General features: G+C 36.2%; 2 protein-coding genes across 3 annotated transcripts in view; one reads left to right on the top strand and one right to left on the bottom strand.

Moving 5' to 3' along the window:
- The window catches only part of LOC147835938 (uncharacterized), a 939,756-nt gene that overhangs the window by 651,426 nt on the left and 260,462 nt on the right, over positions 1–27,868 (bottom strand). The gene's annotated exons all lie outside the window — the stretch shown is intronic.
- htatip2 (HIV-1 Tat interactive protein 2) lies at positions 18,556–25,954 on the top strand. 2 transcript variants are annotated; one of them, NM_131681.2, is given in 6 exon segments: positions 18,556–18,779; positions 19,415–19,598; positions 20,834–20,941; positions 22,288–22,425; positions 22,531–22,592; positions 25,462–25,953. In NM_131681.2, coding segments are annotated over 5 exon segments (711 nt in total). In that variant the 5' UTR covers positions 18,556–18,779; position 19,415; the 3' UTR covers positions 25,682–25,953.

The following is a 27,868-nucleotide window of genomic DNA, read 5'->3' on the forward strand; positions in this document are numbered from 1 at the left end:
CATACACACACACACACACACTCATACACTATGGACAATTGAGCCTGCCCAGTTCACCTGTACCGCATGTCTTTGGACTGTGGGGGAAACCGGAGCACCCGGAGGAATCCCATGCAAACGTAGGGAGAACATGCAAACTCCTCACAGAAACGCCAACTGAGCCGAGGATCGAACCAGGGACCCAGCGACCTTCTTGCTGTGAGGCGAACGTGCTACCCACTGCGTCGCCAGTTTTCTTTTTATATATGTGTATATTGTTAGGGTGGCACAGTGAGTAGCGATGTCTCTTCACAGCAAGAAGGTCGCTTGTTCAAGCCTAGGCAGGGTCAGTTGGCATTTCTGTGTGTGGAGTTTGCATGTTCTACTTGTGTAGACGTGCTCCGGTTTCCCCCACTGTACAAAGACATGCGGTATTGGTGAATTGGTTAAGCTAAAAATTGTCTTTAGTGTATGAGTGTGAATGAGAGTGTATGTGTGTTTCCCAGTGGTGGGTTGGAAGGGTGTCCGCTGCGTAAAACATATGCTGAATAAGTTGGCGGATCATTGTGCTGTGGCAACCCCTGATTAATAAAGGGACTCAGCCGAAAAGAAAATGCATGAATGAATGTATATTGTTACTGACTGCAGTTCATGTCAATCTGTCCAGCTGTCCTTTAGTTTAAAACATTTTCAAAAGTATATTGATTTTCATAATAATTACATGTTACCAACAATGTGCAGTAAATGTAACTAATAGTGAACAACAAATAAATGCATTCATTTTTGCATATAGTTCAAAGAAACCAAGAGAGACTATTTTCCCTCCAGCAGCTTGCCTTTTTTTTCCTGAATCTTCTACATCCACATAGAAGTCGTAAGAAGGTTCCCATCCAGGGCCGGAGTGGGACACCTTTTCAGCCCTGGAGTTTCAAGCCTCAGACCGGCCCACCTCAGTTCACAACTGACTATATTAAAATAAGGTCATTTCCAAATCAGTTTCTAATGACACTATCCCGTCTTTTTTTGAGAAAACAGCTGCTTTAGAACTTCAAATGTTCAACAACCCTAACAGTATTATATGTCTTAACAATAAAAATGAAAACAATAAGTTACTCTAACGAGAATTGAACCCGGGTCTGCAGCGTCTTATTCTAACGTGCTAACCGCTGGACCACAATAGCTGCATTAGAAAAGGAGACACAACTGAGTTTTATAATCATTAAAATAGATGAAAAGATAAGAATTGCGGTAAAATAATGAATAAAAAGGCTGTGGTCAAACAAATAAATAAATTTGAAAAGTGTGACTGCTGAAAGCAACAGATTCTGCAGCTAGGGACACCGGCCCTCGCGGCCAAAAAACGGACCGGCCCACCGGGAATTCTCCCGGTCCTCCCGATTAGCCAATCCGGGCCTGTTCCCATCTCATTCTTGCAGCGGCATCCCTCTATCTATCATCCCTTCTGAAAAGATCCATAGACACAAACCACAGTGAGTTCGCACATCACAGTCGCTCAACCCCTAAGCAAACATCTCCATCCTAATGACTTGCCTATCTTCTCCACCTCCCCAATTAGCTTCAGGAATGTAGCAGCACACAGTTTCTCTAATGCCAGATAATCTCTAACACACACACACACACACTGCTCTCACTAACTCAACCCAGAGATAATCATGGAGCCACCCAAGCAGTGAATTTATGAGTGTGGAGGAATGAAACGCTCCCAATCCCTTCCAAACCTTCAGCTCCGGGTTCCTCATCAAGCAATAAATGGGGAATATGCAAATGCTGATGTGGTAGGAGGGCTACTGTAGGGTTTATAGGGATTAGCGCTTGTTCAGCTCAGCTCCCTGCAGTGCTGGCACACTAATACAGGTGTTGGTAAATTGTTGTTGGCCTCTAGCTAATTTGGCTCCTTTCAGCGTGGCATTGTGCTGGCGGTCTGGCCATTTGTAGTTGTGTTTGCTCCTCGGCGGGACGATCCCTCAGTGCTGTGGTGGGTCTGAAATGATCCTCTGCTCCGTTCGGAGTCCACACTCAGGGCTACTTTGGATCATCTTAATGAGGCTCTTAAAGCCAAAGTCATGCTGAGAGGCCAATTCCAGACCCGGAGATGCAGATTCCTGCTTTTGTTGAATGAACTCCTCTTTTAAGATTTGCTCTGTGTGTATTTGGAGCACGTTTGGTACAAGACGTTAGAAGGGAAAGGTAAAACTTGGGAAAGCCTTCAATGGCTCATGTGGGAAAGAGTGTCGAGGTCAGCGATTTGCGTGTTTCCAGACGGGAGGTTGAGATTCACACAAAGCTGCATCTCGGAGAACATCGGCGGCTCAAAGAAGTCATTAGGAGAGTCCAGACTAACCACAAAAGAGAGATTTGAGGTCTGCAAACAGACTGATGGAGAAAAGCTAAAACAAACACTAATATCCACTAAGAGGCTTTCTCTTATTATAGTATCTCATATAGAAAACAAAGACGGTGCTTGCTTTTACACTTTCACAACTCTGGGAATCTCGCAAAACCCTGATGAGAACAAAACTGTGGGATGACTCGCCTTTCATCTATCTATCAATGTATCTGTCTGTCCATTCGTCCTTCAGTGTGTCAATCTCTCATTCTATCAGTTTTTTCCCTTTACTCTAATGCTCTATCATGTATTTAACTTTTGTTCATCTGTACTGTTGGTCTGTGTTACTTTATTTGTTGTTCCATCCATCCATGTATTCATCTTTGTGTTGATAGATATCTGTCCGTCCATCCATCCATACATACATACAAACATCCATCCATCCATCCATCCATCCATCGATAGATAGATATATCCATTGTCTGTCTGTCTGTCTGTCTGTCCAGCTGTCTCTCCATACTTGGTTCCATTCCTTCATACATCCATCCATCCTTGTGTTGATAGATCCATCCATTGTCCGTCTGTCCATCCATCCGTCTGTCTGTCCACCCAACCATCCATCCGTTAATCCATACATCCTTCCATACATCCTTCCATACATCTATCCATACATCCATCGATCTATCTTTGTGTTGATAGATTCATCCAATCATTGTCCATCTGTCCATCCATCCATCCATCCATCCATCCATCTTTGTGTTGATAGATGCATTTATTGTCCGTCTGAATATCCATCCATCCATACATCCACCCTTCTATCCATCCAACCATCCATCCATCTTTGTATTGATAGCTCCATCAATTTTGTGTCTGTCCATCCATCTATCCATTCATTCATTCTTCATCCATCATACCGTTCGTCCATCCATCCATCTATCCACCTGTGTTGATAGATCAATCCATTATCCGTCTGTCCGTCCATCTGTCCGTCTGTCCATCCATCCGTCCATCCCTGCATACATCCTTCCATACGTACATCCATCCTTCTATCCAACTTTGTGTTGATAGATGGATTGATGGATTCCATCCATTTTCTGTCCGTCTTTCCATCCCTCCGTCCATCAAAACCACGCACCCATCCATCCATTCGTCCATCCCTCTGTCCCTCTTTTCTTTTGCTTTTTCTGTCATTCAATTTATCATTTCATCTGTCCATTCATCTCTAAGTCTGTCTACGCCTGTGTCCGTGCATCCATCTATCCATGCGTCCATCCGTCCATCCATCCATCCATCCATCCATCATTTATCTGTCCATCAGTCCATCCATCCATCCATCCATCCATCCATCCATCTTTTTATTGTTCTCTCTGTCTGTATGTCAGGTGTGATGACCATTGTTATTTTTTTCTTTCTTTAACATACATTTTATTTAATTTCATAATGTTTTTTTTTCCCAGAACAAGCTTTGATTTCACTCTGGTCTGATCTGATTTCACATAATCAACTTACCATAAAGAGCTGTTCGCCAAACCGTATAGAGTTTTTACCAAAACTAATAGTCAAGATTAGTTTTCATAGTTTTCATAATAGTCAGATTTACAGTCTGATTTAAACTTCACCAGAAGACCTTCACCATATGGATGCTTCACAACAAAGGAAAAAATGTACAGGAGCACAACTGTTTTTGTTTGTTCAGTTGTTGAAATGTAACTAATTTATTTTTCATTCACATACATTTACACTGATATTTAAATTACAAATGAACTGTGTAAAAACAGATGCACCTCCTCCATGAGCAGAGCAATAGAAGTCAATGTAAATTGAGTAAATGAAGCTTGGTCTACAAGAAAACACTGGCGGTGCTGTGCTGTAATACACCTCAGCTCTCTCTCCTCCTATTGTCTGCCGTCGTATCCGTGCTTTATTCAACATGCCGGACAGATGTGCCAATGCATTTCCAAGCATTATGTGATCCTGCTGTGTCCTGGCAGGAGTCTCATCTACGCCGCATCTCCCTCTGTGTCGCCGGCTCTAATCTGTTTGCTCATTTAATTACGCCATTGTTTTGGATGAGTTTCAGGAAACCTGGTCAAAGCAGGTCTGAGACCAGCTTAGCTGATGGCATTTGAGCCACAAAGCCGAGCTGAGCTGCATTGATACTAAGCCCGAAATCAGCTGTTCTGCCAGCATAGAGACTCTTTTCTCGTTTTACACAGACATGCCTGTTTAATGAATACAGTCATGCAGGAGATAAAAACTTTGAAAGATAGATGGACATAGGAAGAAAGAATAATAAGGCACATAATGACAATGTTGTTTACAAAAATATGGATGATCAAACTAAGTGTAAGGATACATACGTGGTAAGAAAATTGATTCATTTTATCAAAGGTTTCAGTCACACTTATAGATAATTTATTAGGCCATAAAATTTAAATGTTTTTGTTAATTAAAGCAAATTAGATGTTTCCTGGAAAATACAGTTGAAGTCAAAATTATTATCCCTCCTGTTTTAATGTATATATTTTTGTAAATAAGTGCTGTTAAACAGATTTCTTTATACATTTTAAACACAACACTTTCAATAACTAATTTCTAACTACTCATTTATTTTGTCTTTTCCATGTTGACAGCACATACAGTTGAAACCAGAAGTTTACATACACTGTATAAAAAGGCACATAACCATTTTAAAATAGCCAGATGTTAATGTGACTCAACTTTTTCTCTTTTAGGTAAATTAGGATTATCAAATTTGTTTCTGTTATGCTTCATAGCAGAATAAGGAGAGATATTTTTTGAGAAATTGTTATATTTTTTTTTAAAGTCAAGTTTACATACAATAAGTTTATTCTGCCTCTGAAAAAGCTCAGATGATGGTGTCAAGGTTTTGGAAGTTTCTGATTGACTAATTGACAACATTTGAGGTAATTGGAGGCACAACTGTAGAATAGTATTTAAGGAAAACCACAAACACACTGCCTCCTTGTGTGACAACATGGGAAAATCAATAAGCCAGAATCAACAAAAAATCCAGATTACAATTTCCTAATTTACACTGGGAAAAAGAATAATTTTTGGAGACATGTCCTGTGGTCTGATGGAACTAAGATCGAACTGTTTGGCCATAATGACCAGTGTTACATTTGGAGGACAAAGAGGAAAGCTTACAAGCCAAGGAACACCATCCCAACTGTGAAGTATGGGGGCGGCAGCATCATGTTGTGGTGCTGTTTTGCTGCAGGAGGGACTGGTCCACTTCACATCATAGATAACATCATGAAGAAAGAACATCATGTAGAAAAACTGAAGCAACATCTCAAGACATCAGCCAAGAAATTAAAACTGGGCCACAAATGGGTCTTCCAAACAGACCATGACCCTATAAGCATACAGCCAAACTAGTTAAAACGTGCTTTAAGGACAACAGAGTGAATGTTTTGGAGTGGCCCTCACAAAACCCTGATCTCAATCCTATAGAAAATTTGTGGGCAGAATGGGAAAAGATTGTGCGAGCAAGGCAGCCTACAAATCTGCCTCAGTTACACTAATTCTGTCAGAAGAAATGGGCCAAAATTCATTTAAACTATTGTGAGAAGCTTCTGGAAGGATACCCAAAACCAAAACCAAAACAAAAGCTAAAAATACCAAGGAAATGAATGTAAACTTTTGACTGTCTACAAGTTTATAAAAAAAAGGCTCTTATTAATCTGGCATTTAGCAAATGTATATCATTTAGGTAATCCTAACAGACCTAAAATGGTAAACATTTAGTATGGTTTACCAGTAGACACTTTTTTGATTTTTTTGTTTCTTTTTTTAAAGTGTATGTAAATTTTTGGTTTCAACTGTACATCCTATATTAGTTATTAGTAAGTATTAACTTATAGTGCAGTTTAAAGGCTTAACTAGGTTAATTAGCCAAGTTATTGACAGTGGTTTGTTCTGTAGTCAGTCAAAAATAAAACTTCTTATAGTGGGGCTAATAATATTTTTCTTAAAAATTGTTTTCAATCAATAAAGCAGCTTTTATTCCAGTAAAACTTAATAAATAAGTCTTTCTCCAGAAGAAAAAATGTATATATAAAACAATATTAATGTTTCATTCTCTGTTAAACAGCACTTATATATTTATGTATTTATATATTGATATTTGAGTAATATTATCTCTTTTTTACAGAAGGGCTTATAAATTTGACCTCTTCTGTTCGTATAGGATGATATGGTCAGCAGGACATTGCAACATATTTTTGTGTAACAGTAACTGATTAATATTAAGTTAATCTTGTATTAACCATTTTTTAAAAGTTAGACAAATATTAGCTTTAAGTCAGTGAAACACAATTTTTACTAAAACTAAAACAAAAACAATATTTATCTTATATTTCCAAAATGTAACATTTTCTTTATTTTAACTTACATTAAAAATAAACTAAATTCAAAATAATACAAATATAGGTATATTTAAGAAACACCATCACAAAAAACACATCACAAATGAAAAGAAATAGATCACAAAAAACATTACAGCGACTTAAAGTATTTTAATATGCATACAGAAAATGACAAACAAATACACTCTGTATAAATAGTTATGAAACAATGCTTATCATTTTGAATGTTTATTATTAATATACTAATAATATAATAATATAGTAACAATATGTAATAATAGGTATATGTAGATTGTTTTAGTGCGAACTAGTTATAACAAGAATGATTGTTTTGTTTTAACATCAATAAATTTAAATGAATAATGTGCAAAAATAAAAATGAAAAATTAATTTAGTTTTTCTGATTAATCTTTTTCAATGTTTTGCATTTTTCACATACATGCATACATATATATATATATATATATATATATATATATATATATATATATATATATATATATATATATATATATATATATATAGAATTTATGTATTTATATATTTTCTTTTTACATAACAACATATAACAATCACTCCATCTTGTCCTGACAGGAGCCATAGATTATCTACCATGCAAATGTAAACTTTAAGCTTGTCTTGCGCTCGGGTCTAATGATGTCAACAGTGTTGAACTCTGGGATTGAAAAGCCTGTGATGCTGCACCTCCGGGGCCACTGAACAATTAAGCCCACATTATCGGACAGGCCCTTTTTTTTTTGACAGTAACTGACAGTTGCCTTTGACTGTAAAGACTATTGAGCTCTAATTAAGTTAATCCTCACCCGGGGATCAGCTGGGATCGTCCTGCAATCCGCACTCCCTCAGTGGCGGCTCACCGTCCCATGATTCCTCTCCGGGCCCTCGAAAACTGCAGTCCAATGTGACAATGAGCAGCAGATTGTGCTGTCAGGCTCCATTAATGGCCATCATTAGCATCACACTCAGAGTCAGTGGCTCTGCTTTAAGCCTCTGTGTGCCGGTGGACAGCTTTCAATTGGCCGGGATATGAGACATATTGCACTGCAGTGGGGCTTTAGGACTCCTGTTTCTGTGTATTCGGGGTTAGACGTCCATTTAAGAACTCTTAAATCTTTAATCAGTTACAGTAGAAGTTATTTCAGAGTCATTTTGGAGTCATTTGTTAATATTTTTGTTTGCATGTGAAATGTGAATAGCTACATTTATATTTTCAGGTTTAGGATACAGTCAGGTCTACGATTTTAAATCTGATTTCAACCAGAAAATAAAACGTTTTTAGGGTTTCAAAACATAAAACAATTCCACTTGAGCTAATTAGTAATCTAGAAAGTAGTAATCGTGATGTATACATGTATGTACAAATGTTTCAGCTAAATGTATCCCTGTGAATGGCTTCTCTTTTTCTTTTATAGTTGAATTAAATTGAATTGAACTGTGATCTACTTTCACTAAAGGACTTCTTTATAGAGAAAAAACACATGATTTGAAGTGATTATTTATTTATTTCTTATTGTTTTGCTGTTGTTGTTTTTTTGAAAGAGTGTTTTGTTTGTTTATGTTTCATGTCTTTATGTCCATTTGTTGTTGTCACTACAGTATGTGAGTTTTTTTTTTTTGTGTGTGGCATTGTTATGAAATGAGGACTCTTGACTGTAAACCAAATCTATCTTTGTGCATAAATGAAGTAACCTACCTAATATACAAATTGACTAGTGTATGTGTAACTCCGCCGGTCCCACGCCACCTAACCCGCTTCGATCTGGTGTCGCATGCTCTAACAAGGAGGCTAAAGACCATGGCCTCTAGCATCTGTCGCTAGAGCACCTTTAGAGGTCAGAGGAGTGAGGTTTACCTGCACAGCACTTACTAGCTGGCCTCCATTACATATGTGCAGGTATATATATACAGCATTATATGTGCAGCTGTTATGTGCAAATTTGCATGTAAAGTATGTTGTTAAATGAAATAAGTGTATATAAAAATAGTGATGTTTGTTCGCAATTACTATCATGAGATGGATATATTTAGGGAAGAAACTGTGTGTCTGGCCTTTCTGGTGCACAGTGCTCTGTAGCGTCGACCAGAAGGTAAAACCATTCAAAGCATCAGGTAGTCTAGCTTAAAATCCAATTAACAGTATTTAAATGATTGCTTCTAAAATATAATTCCAAATCCATGATTTTTGCTGAGACACAACTTCAAGCAAAATACATGACTTGAAGAATTCAAGTGCTCATATCAAGCTGTTTTGACATTTAAAAGCATGTTTTTAATGACGCGATGAATGAACACCCCAGCATGGCCTCAATCGCCATTTCCTACATACGTTCATCCGATCGAAGTCAAGCCACAATGACTCAACATGTGTGTATGACAGCAGTCGCACAAAGCCATCTCTCCACCACAGGCGCCAACAACCCCACTGACAGCCCACAATGAGAAGCCAATTTGATGCCACTCGGTGCTAATTAACAGACTTTACTCTGTCCTGTTACTGTCAGGACAGCCAGATCGAAGCCTTTTGTCTTAAGCCGCCGGGGGGGACGCGGATTCATTCATGACACATTTAGTCATTCTTTGCTCTCCTGGACGAGATTGGTTTAAGCTCGATAATAGAAAAAGAGCAGCTTTTCAGAGGGAGGCTTTAAGGTGGAAAAGCAGCAGGGAAAATTCATTCATTGCACGGGCAGATTTAGATGCTCTGTGGGCTGCGTGCTGAATAACACTTGCTTATTTGTGCTTTACAGTGAGTTTATTGGACAAGAATAGATCAAACTCTTTCCCTGTAGTTTTTTTTTTATGTTTTTCCAATTTCTACAACTAATTTCACAATATGTAGGTCATTTAATGAGCACATCCACATCAGTACACTTATAACTGTTGAAAAAATCTGTTGTTCTTGTTTACATGCGAACCAATAATCTGGCAATGAAGGTAAAGCATGTTTAAAGCACCTCATATTGCTTGGAAAGAATTGTGCACGCTTGAGTGTGCTCCACACAGTTGAATGGCTTGACAAACCAGTTGTGGGACACACTCTCTCTCTATGCAACAGACACTTAACACTTCACATTTCTGAAAATAATATGTAATTCTTTGTGTGCTTCATGTAGGAGCGCTGGCTAGACAAACCACCTGTAAGAGACAGTCTTCACCTCTCTATGTGCTTAAGCCACTTTATAAGCACACCTCTTGGAAAACATTGTGCAATTCTGAGTGTGCTCTCCACAGGTGAATGTCTTGACAAAACCAGTTGTAGGACAAGCTTGTTCCTCTCCGTTTATTCAAAGACACTTTCTTATCAACATTTTTAAAAACATTATGCAGTTCTTAGTGTGCTTTCTGCAGGTGAGTTGGCTTAATAAACCACCTGTAAGAGACAGTGTTTACCTATCCATATGCACCAAACACCTTATGTTTCCACTGACTGGTACAGTAAGGGTCACCTTTATTAGGCTCGCGTTTCCATTGCCTAAAGGGTACCAAGGGTACCCTTTTGATGGGTGTGGTGTACGACAGAAAGTTTCAGTCACCGCATTCTCTCTCTCTCTCTCTCTCTCTCTCTCGAGGAAATGTAAAGCGGTACGGGTCGTTCACATATCATACTGTATGCGAAGCACTTCTCACAAAACAGATGCTTTATAAACAAATACTTCTGTTTAATGGCTTATTACTAACTTTTCTATGAACATAATTATAACTGCAGATCAATGATAGGGTGAAATAGCCTACTGTAACATCAGCAATTATATAAATAAATGCAGCATATATGACGACACAGCCCCTTACAGTCTCCGATATGTTACCACTCACAGAAAAACTACACACAGCAGACATTTAGTTCTTATTTGGATTCAAAAACAACACGAAATGTAGCCCACAGTCAGTGCAAACCTCTCATATGTGTCTGTAATCTTCAGCAGCACATGTAACCTCTTGTAAGAATGTATTCCCTTCATTCCGAGTTCATAATAGTCCAAAAGGTGATGATAATAGTTAAACATGGCAGTTTGTTTATATTTTATGTTGCAAAAAGCATCATTTGCTTCTGTTTTTTCCAGCTTTTCCTGAGTTTTTTTCACGCTTCACTCTCGCATTTTTTCCTCACCTGAAAGGATCGGATATCAAATAATCAAGCACACATTATTAATATGAGCTCAAGAAGTTTGTTATTTCAAACATAGACGCGCGGCAAGCTCTCTGGAGAAAGTGAAAACGTTCGCACTTTTAGACGGGCTCGTAAAACCACAACAGGACAAGACAGATTTTGTTCTTCTTGGCTTTTTGGTTGTTCATAAAGATGACGGCAAGGTTTGTTTAAGCTTGGGTCAACAATGGCTTGTTATTTTGCATATATTATAATGGTATAATGTCTCAGCTGTGTTTTTAAAAATGGCGCTTCGTTTGTTTTCATTCTCCTGCTTCTGCGAGTGACGTATCTCTGTGAACCAATAGCGTACAACTGTGCATCTAACTCTGCCTTTTGGTACCCTTTCTCGTGCTCAGTACACTTTCGAAATGGTGACTAAAAAGTGGTATGATACGATTTGCTTTTAAGTAATCTTTGATAGTGGGAAAAAAAGCTTACCGAACCGATTGTACCTCCCACTAAGTGGAAACGGGCCATTATTGGTACCTCTTGGGAAAAACTGTGCAATTCTGAGTGTGTTCCAGAGAGGTGAATGGTTTGACCAATCACCTATAAGAGATGGTCTTTACCTCTCCATTTGCAACAGACACTTTATAAGCACCTCATACCTTATGGAAAACATTGTGCAATTCTTACCAGACACTTTCTTATTAACACTCAATATTTATAGAAAACATCATCCAATTTTTACTGTACTTCACCCAGGTGAGTTGGTCTGACAAACCACCTGTAAGAGACAGTCTTTACTTCTCCATAAGCACCAGACACTTTATAAGCACCCCATATTTCTTGGAAAACATTGTGCAATTCTGAGTGTGCTCCACACAGGTGAATGTCTTGACAAAACCAATTGTAGGACATTTTCTCCTCTTCTTTTGCACCAGACACTTTCCTATCATCCCTCCATATTTCTATAAACATCATGCAATTCTTAGGCCCTGATCCCATTGAATATGCTATTTGTGTTGACAGCCGCACCTTTTGAATGGTTTACTAATGGTTGTGTACGTTTTGTGTGCTGCTTATGTTCCCTACGTGCCTTGCATTTTAACCGCCTGCTGCGCCTTGTGTTTTTGCCATTGCATTCTATGCACCTGCCATTGAATAGTCTCGGAGCAGAAAAAGCACACTACGTCAGTCACATCTTTTTCATCCTCCAATGAAATGAAAGCAGAGACGGAGTTTCCGTTTAGGTGACAGTAGTGTTTGTGTTGTCAAGATGACTACGAAGACTTTTAAGGATGAAGGAGAGACTGTTGGTCACTGTTTTGAGTAATCTGGAGCTGAATGACTTCACAAATCTTGAATATCACAATATTATTTAATATTACGCTTGTGCACAATATGCAGCTGATCCAGTCGTTGCCTAGCGACATAAAAAGCACAGTGCACTTATTTTATTTTGTCAACAAAAATGGCTCGACATACCATCTGTAGGAGACAGTCTTTACCTCTCCATATGCACCAGACACTTTAAAAGCACCTCAAACCTCTTGGAAAACTTCCTCTTACCTCTTGCAATTCTGAGTGTGCTTTGTGAATGGCTTGACAAACACAATTTTTGGACACTCTGTTCTTAGTACAATTCTTAGTGTGATCCAGGGGTGGACTGGGTCAAAAATTCCTTGCTCTTAGATGTGAGTCTGTTCTGTGTTTTTGTTTTATTTAGGCATGGAAACACTTTAAAATAAATATAAAAATGGCGGGATTCCCTTTCTTTTTCATAACAGGTGCCGTCCCTTCTTCAATGCAATCCTCAAATGATTGAGTTCATGTAGCGGTGCGTGACTGTCAGCAAACACGCTTCATAGTGATAAATAGAAGCTGTTTCCCAAATGGATTCTGTACATGCGATTTAAAGCAGAGTGAAAGAAACCAAATCCGTCGCTCCAACAAACAAACTCGCAAACTTGAGCACTTATAACTACAGCTCTGTAGCTGTAGTTAGAAACATAGTTCCTGGCTGTGTTCTATTCCTACTTATCCCCCCTATGCCCTTTTTTATTTAGAACATTCAAAGTTGGAATTATTAAAAATAAAAAAGCATTAAGATCATCTCTCTTAGGTGTAATTTGCTTTCAAACTATTTTTACAGTTCAGTTTTAGCGATCTTTATGTCTACAATTGTGCTCCCATCGCAGTGCACTTTGAAAACATTTTATGTCATTTTGAACACAGCCTCATGGCAAAAGCTATTGGTGACCTATTATTTAAAAGCGGAATTTATGTTACATCTTCAAAGCTTGTAAAAACAAAAGCATACGTTAATTGTTTTAATGTATAGTAGGTTATTTATTAAATGCATGTACTTTATATGACATGGGCCTGCTGGTTAGAACATTCTGCACTGGTTTACATGTGTCAAACTGTAACAGTAGACTTTAAAAAAAAAAATAAATAAAAAATAAATATTCTACTTAATAATAATAATCATCATCATCATCGTTAATATTATGATTTTTTTATTTTCTAATAAATAGTAAATATTACATTTCATTTTATAATAAATAGCCTCATTGTTTATTGATTTATATGATATTAGAATAAGTGTTAGCTTTTGTAAGTGATATGTTTTACAATAGAATATGTTATGTTCAACTTCTCAATAATATTGGTAAAGCAAAAACAGGCCCTATATGTGACATTTACTTATATTTCAATTAATATGGAAAGTGGGTGCATGTTTTTGCCAAATCTAATATTGGATTTTATTATAAATGCATGTACAGGTATGTGTTTGGGAAACGCACCCCTGAGCAGTTCATTTGAATCAGTAAGTCTTGATGTCGACAGACCAGATTATTTGAAACAGTGAATCGTTAACATTTGAATCAGTGAGTTGTTAACTGGAGACCCAATCTGACTCGATAACTTGTGACTCCCTCCGACTGGATTGTTTGAATCAGTGAGTTGCTAACTTTAGACTCTGACCAGATCAATTGAGTCAGTGAGTGATTACTGTATGTGGACACTTACTCTGACTGGATCATTTGAAACAGTGAATCATTAATATTTGAATCAGTGAGTTGTTAGACTCCGTCTGACCAATTGAATTAAATTAGGCTGTTGTTAAAAGAGTTGTTAAATGGAGAATCGTTATGACTGGATCATTTGAATCAGATTATATATTTGAATATATTATAAAAGAAGACGTTAATCCTGTTCTGTTGAAAAAGTGTCTTTTATTCACATAGTTTGAAGCAACAATTTAATACAATTTGAAGCTAGTAAAATGCTAATAAAAGTCATTCTGTTAAATTGTAGAATTGAATTTTCAACATCAAAAATTGCCAGAAAAAAGATCAAGGTTGCTGAGTTCCTCAAATGGAAACTGTTAATTAATGAATTGAACAACGTGATTTTATTTATACTGTAATAATAGTTATATATAACAGTTCTGTCTGGCTGTTGAATCTGATTGGCTGATACCCATGCGATAACAGCTCTTGTACAGCCTCTTCACCTGTCACTCTTGTGAATTACTTCACCCACATACAGTGACAAGCAGAGGACACTCTACAGTTTGACAAATATTGCAGCTGTTGGACAACATAATGAACTTTTGAGGCTTTTTTAGTCGAGAATGTAGTTATTTAGATTGCTATGCAGTTTATTTGTAAGGATATTACCTATTTTAAAATATGTTTAACTTCAGAGATTCAGTCAGTGCATTAGCCATCATTAGCCTGTCTGAGCAGACCAAAGAAAGTGACGGTTGACGTTCCGCCACAAGATGGCGACTGAGACAGCATAATAATTCTTTATAGGGAGGAAAAACTCTGTTTTCTCAACGTAAGTTCTCTCTCTCTCTCTCTCTCTCTCTCTCTCTCTCTTTTTTAAAGTCTTTGCTTTGGTTTGGTTTCGGGGTTAATTATTGTGATCTCCAAATTGCAATAGAGTAATACTGGAAAATGTCTGTAGACTGATGGCATTTCATGACGTTCAGCCTTATAATCTTAAAATATGAGGAAAAATTACCTGTTTTGTCATTACTTTAGACATTACGCTAGAGAATCAGTCAAGTATTACACTAGTTCTGACAGTCAACTGCAGATGTGAATGAGTGGACGGAAGAAAGTAGTTCCTTGTACAAAAGTGTTTTTGAAGCAGTGTTTAAAAACAGAAAATGGTTGATTTTCTTTTTTAAACACACAATTATGCTGTTGAACTGTTGTACAAACACAATATCACACGAGTAGCAGTGCAATATGGCTGTATATTGTCAATGGTGGGACACTAAGGCACTCGGCCTGCGACCTCGAGCCAATGCACACCTCCTGCCAGTGCCAATACACAGACATATCACATTGCTATTCATGTGATATTTCTCAAATAAATGTCACATTGTTAAACTGTAAACATATATATAATTTGTGAAATCAGCATAATGTTCTGCATCAAAAGTTGACAGCACTACTCAAGGCCACATCATGCAATTTGGAAGCTTAAATGAACAGGAAACACTTATAAGATGTACTGTCATCTATTAATGATTTCTTTTATTTGTTTGTGCATTAATAAATCTAAACAAAATACAATTGCTCAATATATTTGTTTAGATTTGATAAACTGGTGCCAAATTGTATTTTGTTTGGGTTTCTGTTTTAAAGTGATGTTAAAGCAGGTGTCTGTATTTCAATATTTTTAATATAAATTTTGTGATGTACTATGTGTTTTACAGCTTTCTGGTTTTATAATAATGAAACCAGTTTTAATAATGAGTAAAATGCATGATATCAAGAATTCAAATTGTGTTCATGCAAAAAAGCATTATTGTGTCTGTAAGGGAGAGCTTTATTCATAATGATTTTAAAGAAGCAATAATGAAAGCTGATAGCCATAGCCAACATGACCCTTCTATAAATCTCCACTACATTTGTTCAGTAACATCTGAAAGGGCAGGGTTGTCAGCTAACATATGGGTCTATTCATACCAGCGGCGAACAAACGTTTGAACAGAGCTGGAATTTAAACAGTTGGAGTCTTGTGCACAGACAATAAAACCTGCTTTAAAGGATCGGAGCATATGGTGTGGCCTCATTGGCTAAAGAGCAAAACACATTCATTCACAATTTTGATATGTTAAATGATGCGCTTTTGACATGCATGTATTAGTGCACTCCACTTGAAAACCTTTCCCGTTAGTGACATCGTAAGTGATATTTGTTCGCTGTGTAAGTGATTATTGTTGTTGAAATTTGTCCGTAAGCATTACTAAACATTCCAGAAAATATACAGTTGAAGTCAGATTTATTAGCCCCCCTTTGAATGATCTTTTTCTTTTTTTTAATATGTCCCAAATGGTGTTTAAAAGAGCAAGGAAATTTTCACAGTATGTCTGATAATTTTTTTTTCTAGAGAAAGTCTTATTTGTTTTTATTTAGGCTAGAATAAAAACAGTTTTTAATTTTTTTAAAAACATTTTAAGTTAAAAATTATTAGCCCCTTTAAGCTATATATTTTTTGATAGTCTACAGAACAAACCATCGTTATACAATAGTAATTACCCTAACCTGCCTAGTTACCCTAGTTAAGCCTTTAAATGTCACTTTGAGCTGTATAGAAGTGTCTTGAAAAATATTCAATCAAATATTATTCACTGTCATCATGGCAAAGATAAAATAAATCAGTTATTAATAGTGAGCAATTAAAACTATTATGTTTAGAAATGTGTTTAAATATTATACTCTCCGTTAAACCGAAATTGGTTAAACAGGGGGCTAATAATTCAGGGGGACTAATAAATCTGACTTCAACTGTATGTACTGTATTGACACAGACACACACATTCATATTTTACATTCAGGTCCCCGAACAAACCAGAGAGAAAAGAGAGAAATTTTGGCCATATACTGACACCTACTGCTGGGATTTGATCATTACACGGACGACTTTTTTTCTTGATTTTTTTATGCCATATTTTGCAGTAGGCCGCAACGAGATGGGTTAAAGCCACCAAGAAATCAACCTCGACTAACTCATACTTAAGGGTGTGATCAACCTGTCACTCAAATATGATTTAGCAGTTGCAAACAAGTCATCCAATCATATCCTAACTAAATTCAACCCTGCCCTACATTTTTCAACATTCACTTAAATATGTCACAAAATAAAAATAAGAAAATACTATCACAACTGTTAAATGCTGACTTTTATCCAGGCCAGTGATAGAACATTTTAAGTGTTTGCTGCCAGTGAAATTTATATGGCTATTTCTTTATACGCAAAAGATTGAGACAGATTGTCAAAAAATGAGATGTGAAATATGAAATTATGAGATAAATTAAACACATTTGACAGTTTTTCCACAATTATAAATAAATAAATAGGTGCCATCCACCTTCTTGGACCCTGCTGTTAATTTAGTTTTTATTTAGCAACAAAGTGGAGCTTTATGTAGCCAACACAGTAATTACATATTGTGTGTCTGTATTTAAAGGGATAGTTCCCCTAAACGTTAAATTTACTCACTATTTACTCACCCTCAAGTGACTCCAAACCTTTGAGTTTTTTATTTATTTATTTTTCTCGTTGAACACAAATATCTACTGTGACACCCATAAGTTCCCAGCTTTCTTCTAAATATCTTCTTTTTTTGTGCAACAGAAGACAAACCGGTATCACACTAGTAAAGGGAAAGTAAATGATGACAGAGTGTGAACTATTGGGTGAACCATCTATTTATTAACTAACTAACTCTAACTCTAGATTCTTGTAAGATCTGTTTTATCTAAGCGGAAATATATGCTGAAAAATATTGTTTAATTAACAGTTTCTATGTTTTGTGATTAAAATGTTTTCTATTAATTTTTATAAATTGCATTATGGGATATTGGCCTCTATCCTATGTCTATATCTGATGTTGAAAATGTAACATACAAACAGTGACATTTATAGCATTTCATTTATTAACACATTTATTTTGTCATTAATAGCAGTTTAAAGCTAAATATTGTATAATAAATAAATAATACATATAGAAACTCATCAGATAACCAGTTTTGTACTGGAATTTACATTATTAATTTAGTCAATATATACCTTATTGCATTAAAGTAACAAACATTTTACCATGAAAATCTAGTTTAACATTTAATCTGTAATATACAAGTTTCTATTTTCATGCTTCTTTTTAAACACTAGCACTAGCATTTTTCATTTAAAAAATACTTTTACTTACTAGTGCTTATTATTTTGGTACCAATACCATTTTAAAAACTACTTTTAAATGTAATATCCAGACAAGTATAGTCTACAAGTATCTACTAGCCTGCCTTGTCAATATCTCAAAGTTCAAGTCAATGGCGATAAATAAATAAATAAATAAATGAAATGTATTATGCTACTAAAAACAATAGAATAATAGACTAATCACTAACAAATCAATAATATAAATACGTATTAATTACGTCCAATTGTCTAGCCCTAATAAAATAACTACCACTAGTAGCCTAATAAATAAAGAAATAAACTAGTAATACTAAAGTAGTATTAGTAGCCTAAGAAAAAAATAATAAAAGTAGTATTAGTAGCCTAAGAAAAAAAATACTTTAAAAAAGTTACGTGAACTATGTATACTATATATCTATAGTTATGAATTGAATGTTAAAATGGCTTGCCATACAATCAGTCGTGTTTTTAGCATTTCCAAAACAGCTGCCGCGCTCGCTTCATGCTCTGGACGCGTTCTGCGCACGCGCCGTCCGAAGCTAGATTGTAACAGGAAGAAGCTGCAGATCAACAACCAAAGTCCTGTGTTTATCTAGTTTGGAATGAATGTATTTCAGGGCACCTGTGAAAAAACCCTAGGCTTCTTCACTGTTTTTGTAGTGGTGCTCGCCGCTGTTTTCTATTACCTGGAGAATTCAGAGACTTACGAGATACCAAGGTGAGGTGCTCATTACGTTCACGTTAACGTTACTGTACATCCAAATGCGCAGTTATGGAACTATATTTTTTGGTTTGTAGTGTTTGTGCTCGTGATTATATTGCCAATATATCAGTGTCTCTCATGACACCTACATATAGATAGACATATGTTTCTCTTTATTGCATTCAGTAACATTCAGATACAGAATATGCAACAGTGCAGATAATATGTATTAAAAAAATCAAAAATAATAAGAAATAAGAAAATAAAAATAAAATTGCGTGCATGAAATAAGCTCCCAGTGGGCGATGGCTTAACCATCTGCACAATCTGTATTTACCTTTAATTTATTCGGTCAATAAAGATAATGTCAGGTTCATTCAGGTGTACTTGAACAACACCCTACAGTGTTATCACGTGATACATGATGCTTTTCTCAACTTTGAATGTCAGTTACAATTTTTACAGTCATATACAAGACAAAGATGTTTAGACATTTGTAACAAAGTAAATGATGACCAAATTGTATTTTTTAAGTGAACTATGTCTAGCATACCTACTTATTCTAGTATTCCTGTCCGTGCAAATTCTGCAGTGTCATGCTGATATTGCCAGATTCAAACGGTTGTGTACACTTTTTATTTTCATTACAGAATGGATCTGAATGCAATGGAAGAGAATTACCGGCAGAAGAACAAAACATGCTTCATTCTCGGTGGCTCTGGTGAAACTGGAAAAGCTTTGCTAAAAGAACTAGTGGAGAGAAACATCTTCTCCAGGATCACTCTCATTGGACGAAGGCAGTTAACCTTTGAGGACAAAGCCTATGAAAATCTGGTAATGAATCAAGTTTCAAAATATTATGTCTATGTGATCCAAATAAAAAGAAAACCTCCGCAAAAACGTTGCTTATCCCTACAAAAAAAATAAAAACAAATAAATAAAAATAAAATAATTAACAAATTTGTCAATAACAAATGTTAACATTTTAACCCATACCTAATAAATACAGTAAATCCAGAGGATTGATTGCTAGATAAACATTTTTTTTTACGTTTTCAATTTTGGAAACTTTTATTTGTGAGAAAAATCTGGGTTATTTCCAGCCTGATCTCATGAGAAAACGTAAATATTTTATGTTTGATAGTTTAGTGGCTAATTAGTACGAATTCGTACAAGTTCAGTCATATGAAATTGTAAAATTTTTAAAAGGAGGTGTGGCACTCAACTCCGCCCCTAAACCCAATCTTCAGTGGGGGATGAGCAAATCGTACTCAATTGTATGAATTAGTTTGTGCAAATTTATTTGAATTAGCCACTAAAAATTACGAATTGCTGTGAGATTGCGTTGTTTTTTTCACTTAATGTTGATTTCTAAACTCTTTTCAAGTGAAAACATTGGTAATGTTTAAATGGGTTTATAAATTAATTTATAATGCAATCTTTTTTGTAATTTTTATTCCAAAAAGTCTATATACAGGGTGTCTGCTGGGTCTTAAGTCTTAATATCTCTTAAATTTAGAAAACTACATTCTAGGCCTTAAAAAGTCTTAGATTCACAGACATATTTGGCTGTTGGTCTTAAATAATTTTAAATGGGTCTTAATTTTGCTTTTTCCAAATAAAGTTACTCAATCGGGCCGACATCCATCCAATTACCAACAATGCATCACAATAAAACCTTTTTTGTTTGTTTATATAAATGAAAGTTTTTATTATCACAAAGAGATTCACAACAACTGTTAGACATCTCTACAGCAAAATCTCCAAACTAAATTCCCTAATGAGGGAAAGAAAAACTAAAAACAATTACCTGATTCCTCATGATAATACCAGGCCATTAGAAAAAAATATTTAGTGTTTAATGCTATAAGTCTAAAATTTCATTCTTAATGATTTTAAAAGGTCTTAAATTTAAGCTGATGAAACCTGCAGAATAGTTTATATAAAAAAAAAACCTGTTTATAAAAAAAAAAACAAGGCAATGAAATGCTGTATGCACAGTGCAAAATGTTATCAACGATTTAGTGTTGATTTATCAGTGATTCATCATTTGCCTTTATTGTTCCCAGGTTCAAAAGGTGGTTGATTTTGAGAAGCTGGATGAGTATGCAGAGGCGTTTCAGGGCCATGATGTTGGATACTGCTGCCTAGGAACAACCAGAGCCAAAGCAGGAGCTGTACGCTTCAGATATTATCTTTTTGTGGACCAAAAATCGATGCAGAATTTCCCATCTGAATCATGCATTAATAAATAATGCATGAAATGAAATGAGTTTATATATATATATATATATTAGCCCCCCTAAATTATTAGACCGCTTGTTTATTTTTTTCTCAATTTCTGTTTAACGTAGAGAAGATTTTTTCAACACATTTCTAAAAATAATAATTTTAATAACTCATTTCTAATAACTGATTTATTTTATCTTTACCACGATGACTGTAAATAATATTTGACTAGATATTTTTCTAGATACTTCTATGCAGCTTAAAGTGACATTTAAAGGCTTAACTAGGTTATTAAGGTGAACTAGGCAGGTTAGGGGAATTAGGCAAGTTATTGTATAACAGTGGCTTGTTCTGTAGATTATCGAGAAAAAATATAGCTTAAAGGGGCTAATAATTTTGACCTTAAAATGTTTTTTTAAAAATTAAAAACTGCTTTTATTTTAGCCAAAATAAAACAAATAAGACTTTCTCCAGAAGAAAAAATATTATCAGACATACCGTGAAAATTTCCTTGCTCTGTTAAACACCATTTGGAAAATATTTAAAAAAGAGGAAAATAAATCGAAGGGGGCTAATAATTCCAAATGGTGCTCACTGCAGAGCCATTTGGGCAGAGCTGAGCTCCAGCGAGGGGGCGCTTGAACTTCCGCTCCTCCTTTCTTGCCCTTCTTCTACGAGTGATGTCACTGGGGGTAGGGTTAGGGGTGGGGTTGGTGTATGCATTAAAACAGCTTATAGGAGGAGGAGCGAGAGCTCATGCTCCCCCTCGCTGGAGCTCAACTCTGCTCAAATGGCTCTGCAGTGAGCACCGTCTCAATAATTCTGACTTTAACTGTATATATAATAGTTTTTTTATTTTATTTTGGCTAGAATAAAAGCAGTTTTTAATTTTTTAAAAGCCATTTTAAGGTCAAAATTATTAGCCCCTTAAGCTAATTGTTTTTGATAGTCTACAGAACAAACCATCATTATACAATAACTTGTAACTACCATATCCTGCCTAGGTAACCTAATTAACCTAGTTAAGCCTTTAAATGTCACTTTAAGCTGTATAGAAGTGTCTTAACAAATATCTAGTAAAACATTATTTACTGTCATCATCATCTTCTCTCTGTTAAAAAGAATATACTTCATTTAATTAAATTAAAATCTAAATCTAAATGCACAACACAAGAAAAACAATCTGTTTTTAAGAAATGTATGTGTTTATAGAGAAACCTTCATGCAAATCCACATTTCATAATTCTATCTTGTGGTAATTGCATGTTAAACATGTTGATAAACTGCACCACAGGAAGGATTTGTGCGTGTGGATCATGACTACGTACTCAAGTCTGCAGAGCTTGCCAAAGCAGGAGGTTGCTCACATTTCCATCTCGAATCCTCCAAAGGTGCAGATAAAACCAGCAGCTTTCTCTACCTGAAAACAAAGGTATTGCAACAGCATGTTCAACACATGTTCGGCCTGTTTGTTTATGATTTGATATTTGGCTCAAATTGATGTTTGAATAAAACAGAAGCATTGGTGTATTTACAGGGACAGGTTGAAGCAGAAATTGAAGAGCTCGGGTTTGAGCGATTATCCGTCTATCGACCTGCGTGAGTCCCTCTGCTTTTGGTTCTTTGATTACTGTAAACCTGAGGACATATTTGTGTCTGTTATGCATGTCTGCATGTTTAGTTTATATTAGGATTGAGTGATTTAGCTAAAAAAATTTGTTCATATTATCAAATCACAATAATTATCATGATAAATGTCAAATCTCTGTTTCTTTCGAGTTTAAGGCAGATTTTAGCTTCTTAGTGTAAACTGCAGAGACTAGACCATTAATCATTCCTCAATTTTCTAAACATGACTAACACATTAACTAGATATAAATAGAGCATTTACATTCACAAATTTGGGGTGCATTATTTTAAATATTATAAGTATTTAAATCTTATGTCTAGTAAACGTGTCTTTAAGGGCCTACTCACACTATGCCATCCGTACCGTGCCCAGGCCCGTTTCCCGGATCGTTTGAGAAGTGTGAGTGCCCTGAATCGGGCTCAAGCACGGTTCACTTGGCCGGCCCTGGCCCGGTTGGAAGAGGTGTGCCTGAGCACGGATCACTTGGGCTTTGGCGCGGTACGCTTGTGTGTGAGTGCAAAACGCGCCAAAGCCCGAAACTGAAAGCGAGACGTGACTTTTAAGGGGCTGTTTCATATGGATTTATTAATCATTCTTACTGTTCAGTGAACGCAAACTGCCGTAGTTTATTAAAGACGCAAACCCCTCACTGCACGACAGCTGCGCGCCTTCAGCAGACCTCCTCATTCCTGCAGCACGAGAGCTTTATGATTGTTTATGAGCGCCAAGAGTGGCGGATCTGTTCGGCGATATATCTGCTGCGTGTCCCCGCATCCCTAAGGAATGTTTGGCGAAATATTTGACGGCATATCAAACGACTGAAACTATATAACTAGAGAAATCTCCACTGTGCTGCTGAGAGAGAGCGCTTTTTACTGAACATCGCAGCAGCGATGACGTAAGCGTGCCGAGGCCCATTTGTGGTGTGAGTGCGGGTCGTCGGGAGAGACAGGAGGGGGGACAAGCGTGCTTTGGCCCGGTTCGAGGCAACTGTACCTAGTGTGAGTACGGCCTAACAAAATATTTTAACATGGAAATTAATCTCTTGGATCCTGCATCAAATCAAATCCTGAAACAAATTTAGTTCTCTGACTTTAATGATTTGATGATGATATAAATTTGTTCAGTAAGTATAAAAACTTAAATTGTATTCAAATTAAACATTGTCATTTATTATATTCCACATTTAGATCACAATCCATTTTTTACTCCCATTCGCCATGTGGTATCAAACATTGCATTAAAACTACACTCCAGCAGTTCCTTGAATTAAATATCTCGTTTGTCACAGGGGGCATGCAGGAAATGTTCCTGAATAAAAGTGTAAGTGTCAAACTGCAGTTGCAGTCGACAAATTAAGAATTAGGCAAATAATTTGATCCATGTAAAACACAGTCACTGTCTTTCCCCCTTCGTCTGTGTGTTGGTATTGCCTCGGTAAAAATCAGCACGTGCCCAAAGGGAAACTCCCATCATGTGTTGTAAAACAGCAGGAGAAATGTAGCGGTATTAAACACGACACTCAATATACAGCATCTATGCATTTTTATACTATATGACACATTCAAATAATATTTTAACTACATTTGCATATAGATTACAAACACATTATATACCATTTGAAGTGAGTTTTGGGTTGCAGAGATGTAAGAGGGAAAGTTTCTCACTTACTCACCATCTGCAATATAGAGCAAGGAAAGGGTCCCAAGGGCCGGCCAAGCAGCTTGGTAAACACAAGATGTCACGCACAGCAGTCTTTGATGCTAGACCTATGATCATGATTGTCAAACCAGTAAGAAATCCCATTCTTCAGCTGCGGCCCGTATTGTAAATCACACATTTGCTGTGTATCAATCCAATTCAAGGACAAATAATTGGAAAATGCTTGGAATGACCTCCCAATTCTGGAACGAGTCATTTCCATGTTCATCTTTACTGGTTTTGTTTCTTGTGATGATTGTGCATGTTCTTTTTTAATTGTTGCATTGGTTTTGTGTAATGAAACCACATAAATCCAGGGATGAAAACTGCAAATTAGCTTTATGCTATGTACACTTCATCAGTTCTCTGTGACAATGCCTGGTGTATAGTCTCTGTTAGATAAACAAACAAATAAAAAAAGAATGTGATGGTGCAGTAGGTAGTGCTGTCCTCTTACAGCAAGAAGGTCGCTGGTTCGAGCCTCGGCTGGGTCAGTTGGCATTTCTGTGTGGAGTTTGCATGTTCTCCCTGCATTTGTGTGGGTTTTTCTGGGTGCTCTGGTTTCCCCCACAGTCCAAAGACATGCGGTACAGGTGAAATGGGTAAGCTCTGTGTATGAGTGTGTATGGGTGTTTCCCAGTGATGGGTTGCAGCTGGAAGGGCATCCGCTGCGTAAAACATATGCTGTATAAATTGGCGGTTCCTTCCGCAGTGTCGACCCCACATTAATAAAGGGACTAAGCTGAAACAGATAAACAGTCTTTGTGGCACAATCCGGTAGTGCCATTACCATTTAAAGCAGTGGTCACCAAACTTGTTCCTGGAGGGCCGGTGTCCTGCAGATTTTAGCTCCAACCCTGGAGTCAAACACACCTGAACAAGCTAATCAAGGTCTTACTAGGTATACTTGAATCATCCAGGCAGGGGTGTTGAGGCAAGTTGGAGCTAAACCCTGACACTAGCCCTCCAGGACCGAGATTGGTGACCCCTCATTTAAAGTATATGCATTGACCTTCATCAGACATGCATTATACTTTTATCGGGGGAACATTAAATTAGGATAACCATCTGCATTGATTTTTTTGCCCAGCCCTACATCATTTGATCTCTAGTTTATATGTGTTTGTTAATTTCTAGGGTGCTGTTAGTGGACAGACAGGAGAGCCGGCCTTCAGAGTGGATGGCCAGAAAGTTCTTTGGTGCTTTCTCCACTGTCTTCCCCACGGCAATGTCTATTCCTATTACATCTGTGGTCAGAGCAATGGCTGTCAACACACTAAAAGATGGAGAGCAGAAAGTGGAAATTCTCGAAAACAAAGCCATACACACTCTCGGGAAAGTTGGAGAAAAGAAATAAGACTTGTGATTGTGGCTTGTTTAAATATAAGTGCAATTCTAGCATGATGCAGTTTTTTTGTTTTAAGCAAAGCAAGCCAAATGTTGTTTTACTGACATTTTGAGTTATTATCATATGAACTGTTTTTTAAAAAAAGCTTTTAAAAATATTCATTTCCATTATAAATACGGGTGACGTGTGCTGTGTTTTAATATCATTCGCTTTGTATTCTCCTGCCTTTTTTGTTATTTAATTGTAAACTCGTTCATAAAAATAAACAAATCTTAATACTGAGTCATAACTTTATGCAATGTGCTATTTAAAAGTCAAAGTCAGCTTTACTGTCTATTCAACTACATGTATAGCAGATACAGAGAATCAGAGTTGTATTAATACAAAATAATTTTTTTAGAAAAAATAGAAATAAAAAAATTTTATTACAATAAATATAATTACATACAGTTGAAGTCAGAATTATTAGCCCTCTTCGAATTTTTTTCTCCTTTTTAAAATATTTTCCAAATGATGTTTAACAGAGCAAGGACATTTTCACAGTATGTCTGATAATATTTTTTCTTCTAGAGAAAGTCTTATTTGTTTTGTTTCGGCTAGAATAAAAGCAGTTTTAAATTTTTTAAACACCATTTTAAGGTCAAAATTATTAGCCCCTTTAAGCTATGTTTTTTCTCGATAATCTTCAGAACAAACAATCGTTATACAATAACTTGCCTAATTACCCTAACCTGCCTAGTTACCCTAATTAACCTAGTTAAGCCTTTAAATGTCACTTTAAGCTGTATAGATGTGTCTTGAAAAATATCTAGTCAAATATTATTTACTGTCTTCATGACAAAGATAAAATAAATCAGTTATTAGAGATGAGGTATTAAAAATAATATGTTTAGAAATGTGTTGAAAAAAATCTTCTCTGCATTAAACAGAAATTGGGGAAAAAATAAATAAGCAGTCTAATAACTCAGGGGGGCTAATAATTCTGACTTCAACTGTATATTATCTAAAAATATAAGTAAAAATAAAAATTGTAATTGAAACAATTACCCTTGGCAAGGAAATATGACAGCCATTTACAAAATATGAAGTTAAAGGGGACCTATTATGCAAAAATCACTTTTATAAGGGGTTTAAACATAGTTGTGTGGCAGCAGTGTGTGTATATAGCTGACCATTATTGAAAAAATGTTTTTTTTTATAATCATACTTCATATAGTCTGCAGAAACATTCTCCTGTTATACATGTCATCAGAGGGGTAAAGCAGCTGTCCATTAGTGAGGATCTCTCCCTCATTAGCATATAAAGCCCTAAGTGAGAAGCAGCTGCTGCTAGAGTTTCCACCCTCTTTTTAAAAGCACAATCTCATTTAAATTTAAAGAAATGGTCCTCAAAACAGCACAAAAGAAAATCAAAGCTTAAAAGAGGCAGTTTCAAAATGTATTTATTTGTGTTGTATTTTGAGCTAAAAATTCACAAACACACTTTACGGACATTGGAAGCTTATTTTACATCTTGTAACAAGAGGCATAAAAGGTCCCCTTTAAACAAACAAAGGCTAGGAAATATTGTTCTACATTTTTTTGGTTTCTTAACCCATTCAGTTTTCATTTGTCTTAGTTCCTTTTATTCAACAGGGGTCACCACAGCCGAATGAACCGCCAACTCATTTCGCATATGTTTTACACAGCGAATGCCCTTCCAGATGCAACCCAGCACTGGGAAACACCCATACACTCTTTCACATACACTACAGCCACCGTGTTGTCTATTTTAACTCTTTTAAAGTTAAGACATTGGTATTGTGTTTTGTTCATTTTGAGCCAGTTGTCAGAAAAACTGAGAATTATTAAGTGATCGTTTTTTTTCCATGCTGAATAACTATATATTTACCCAACCTGCACTAATTTGCTTCATAAACTTAGATTAAGCTTAATAAAATATTTTTAACAGAAGTAACTGAGTAAGAAGTCATCTTTCTCTCATGTGTTGTTCAGTACTTTGTTGATAGTGGAGGGCGAAGTCTTGCAATGTTACGTAAGTGAAAAAAGGTAGATCATGAGATTTTACTAATATGTGAATTAAACGAAAGCATACCATCTTGTATTGCCCCAAGACTTTTAGCATGAGTTGTAAAATTTACTGGAGAATTATTGATAGAAAGAGTACAAGATTGAGCTTTGGAAAGAACAGATTTA

The sequence above is a fragment of the Danio rerio genome, chromosome 7 (genome assembly GCF_052040795.2).
Source record: "Danio rerio strain M-AB ecotype USA chromosome 7, GRCz13ab, whole genome shotgun sequence".
Lineage (NCBI taxonomy): Eukaryota > Metazoa > Chordata > Actinopteri > Cypriniformes > Danionidae > Danio > Danio rerio.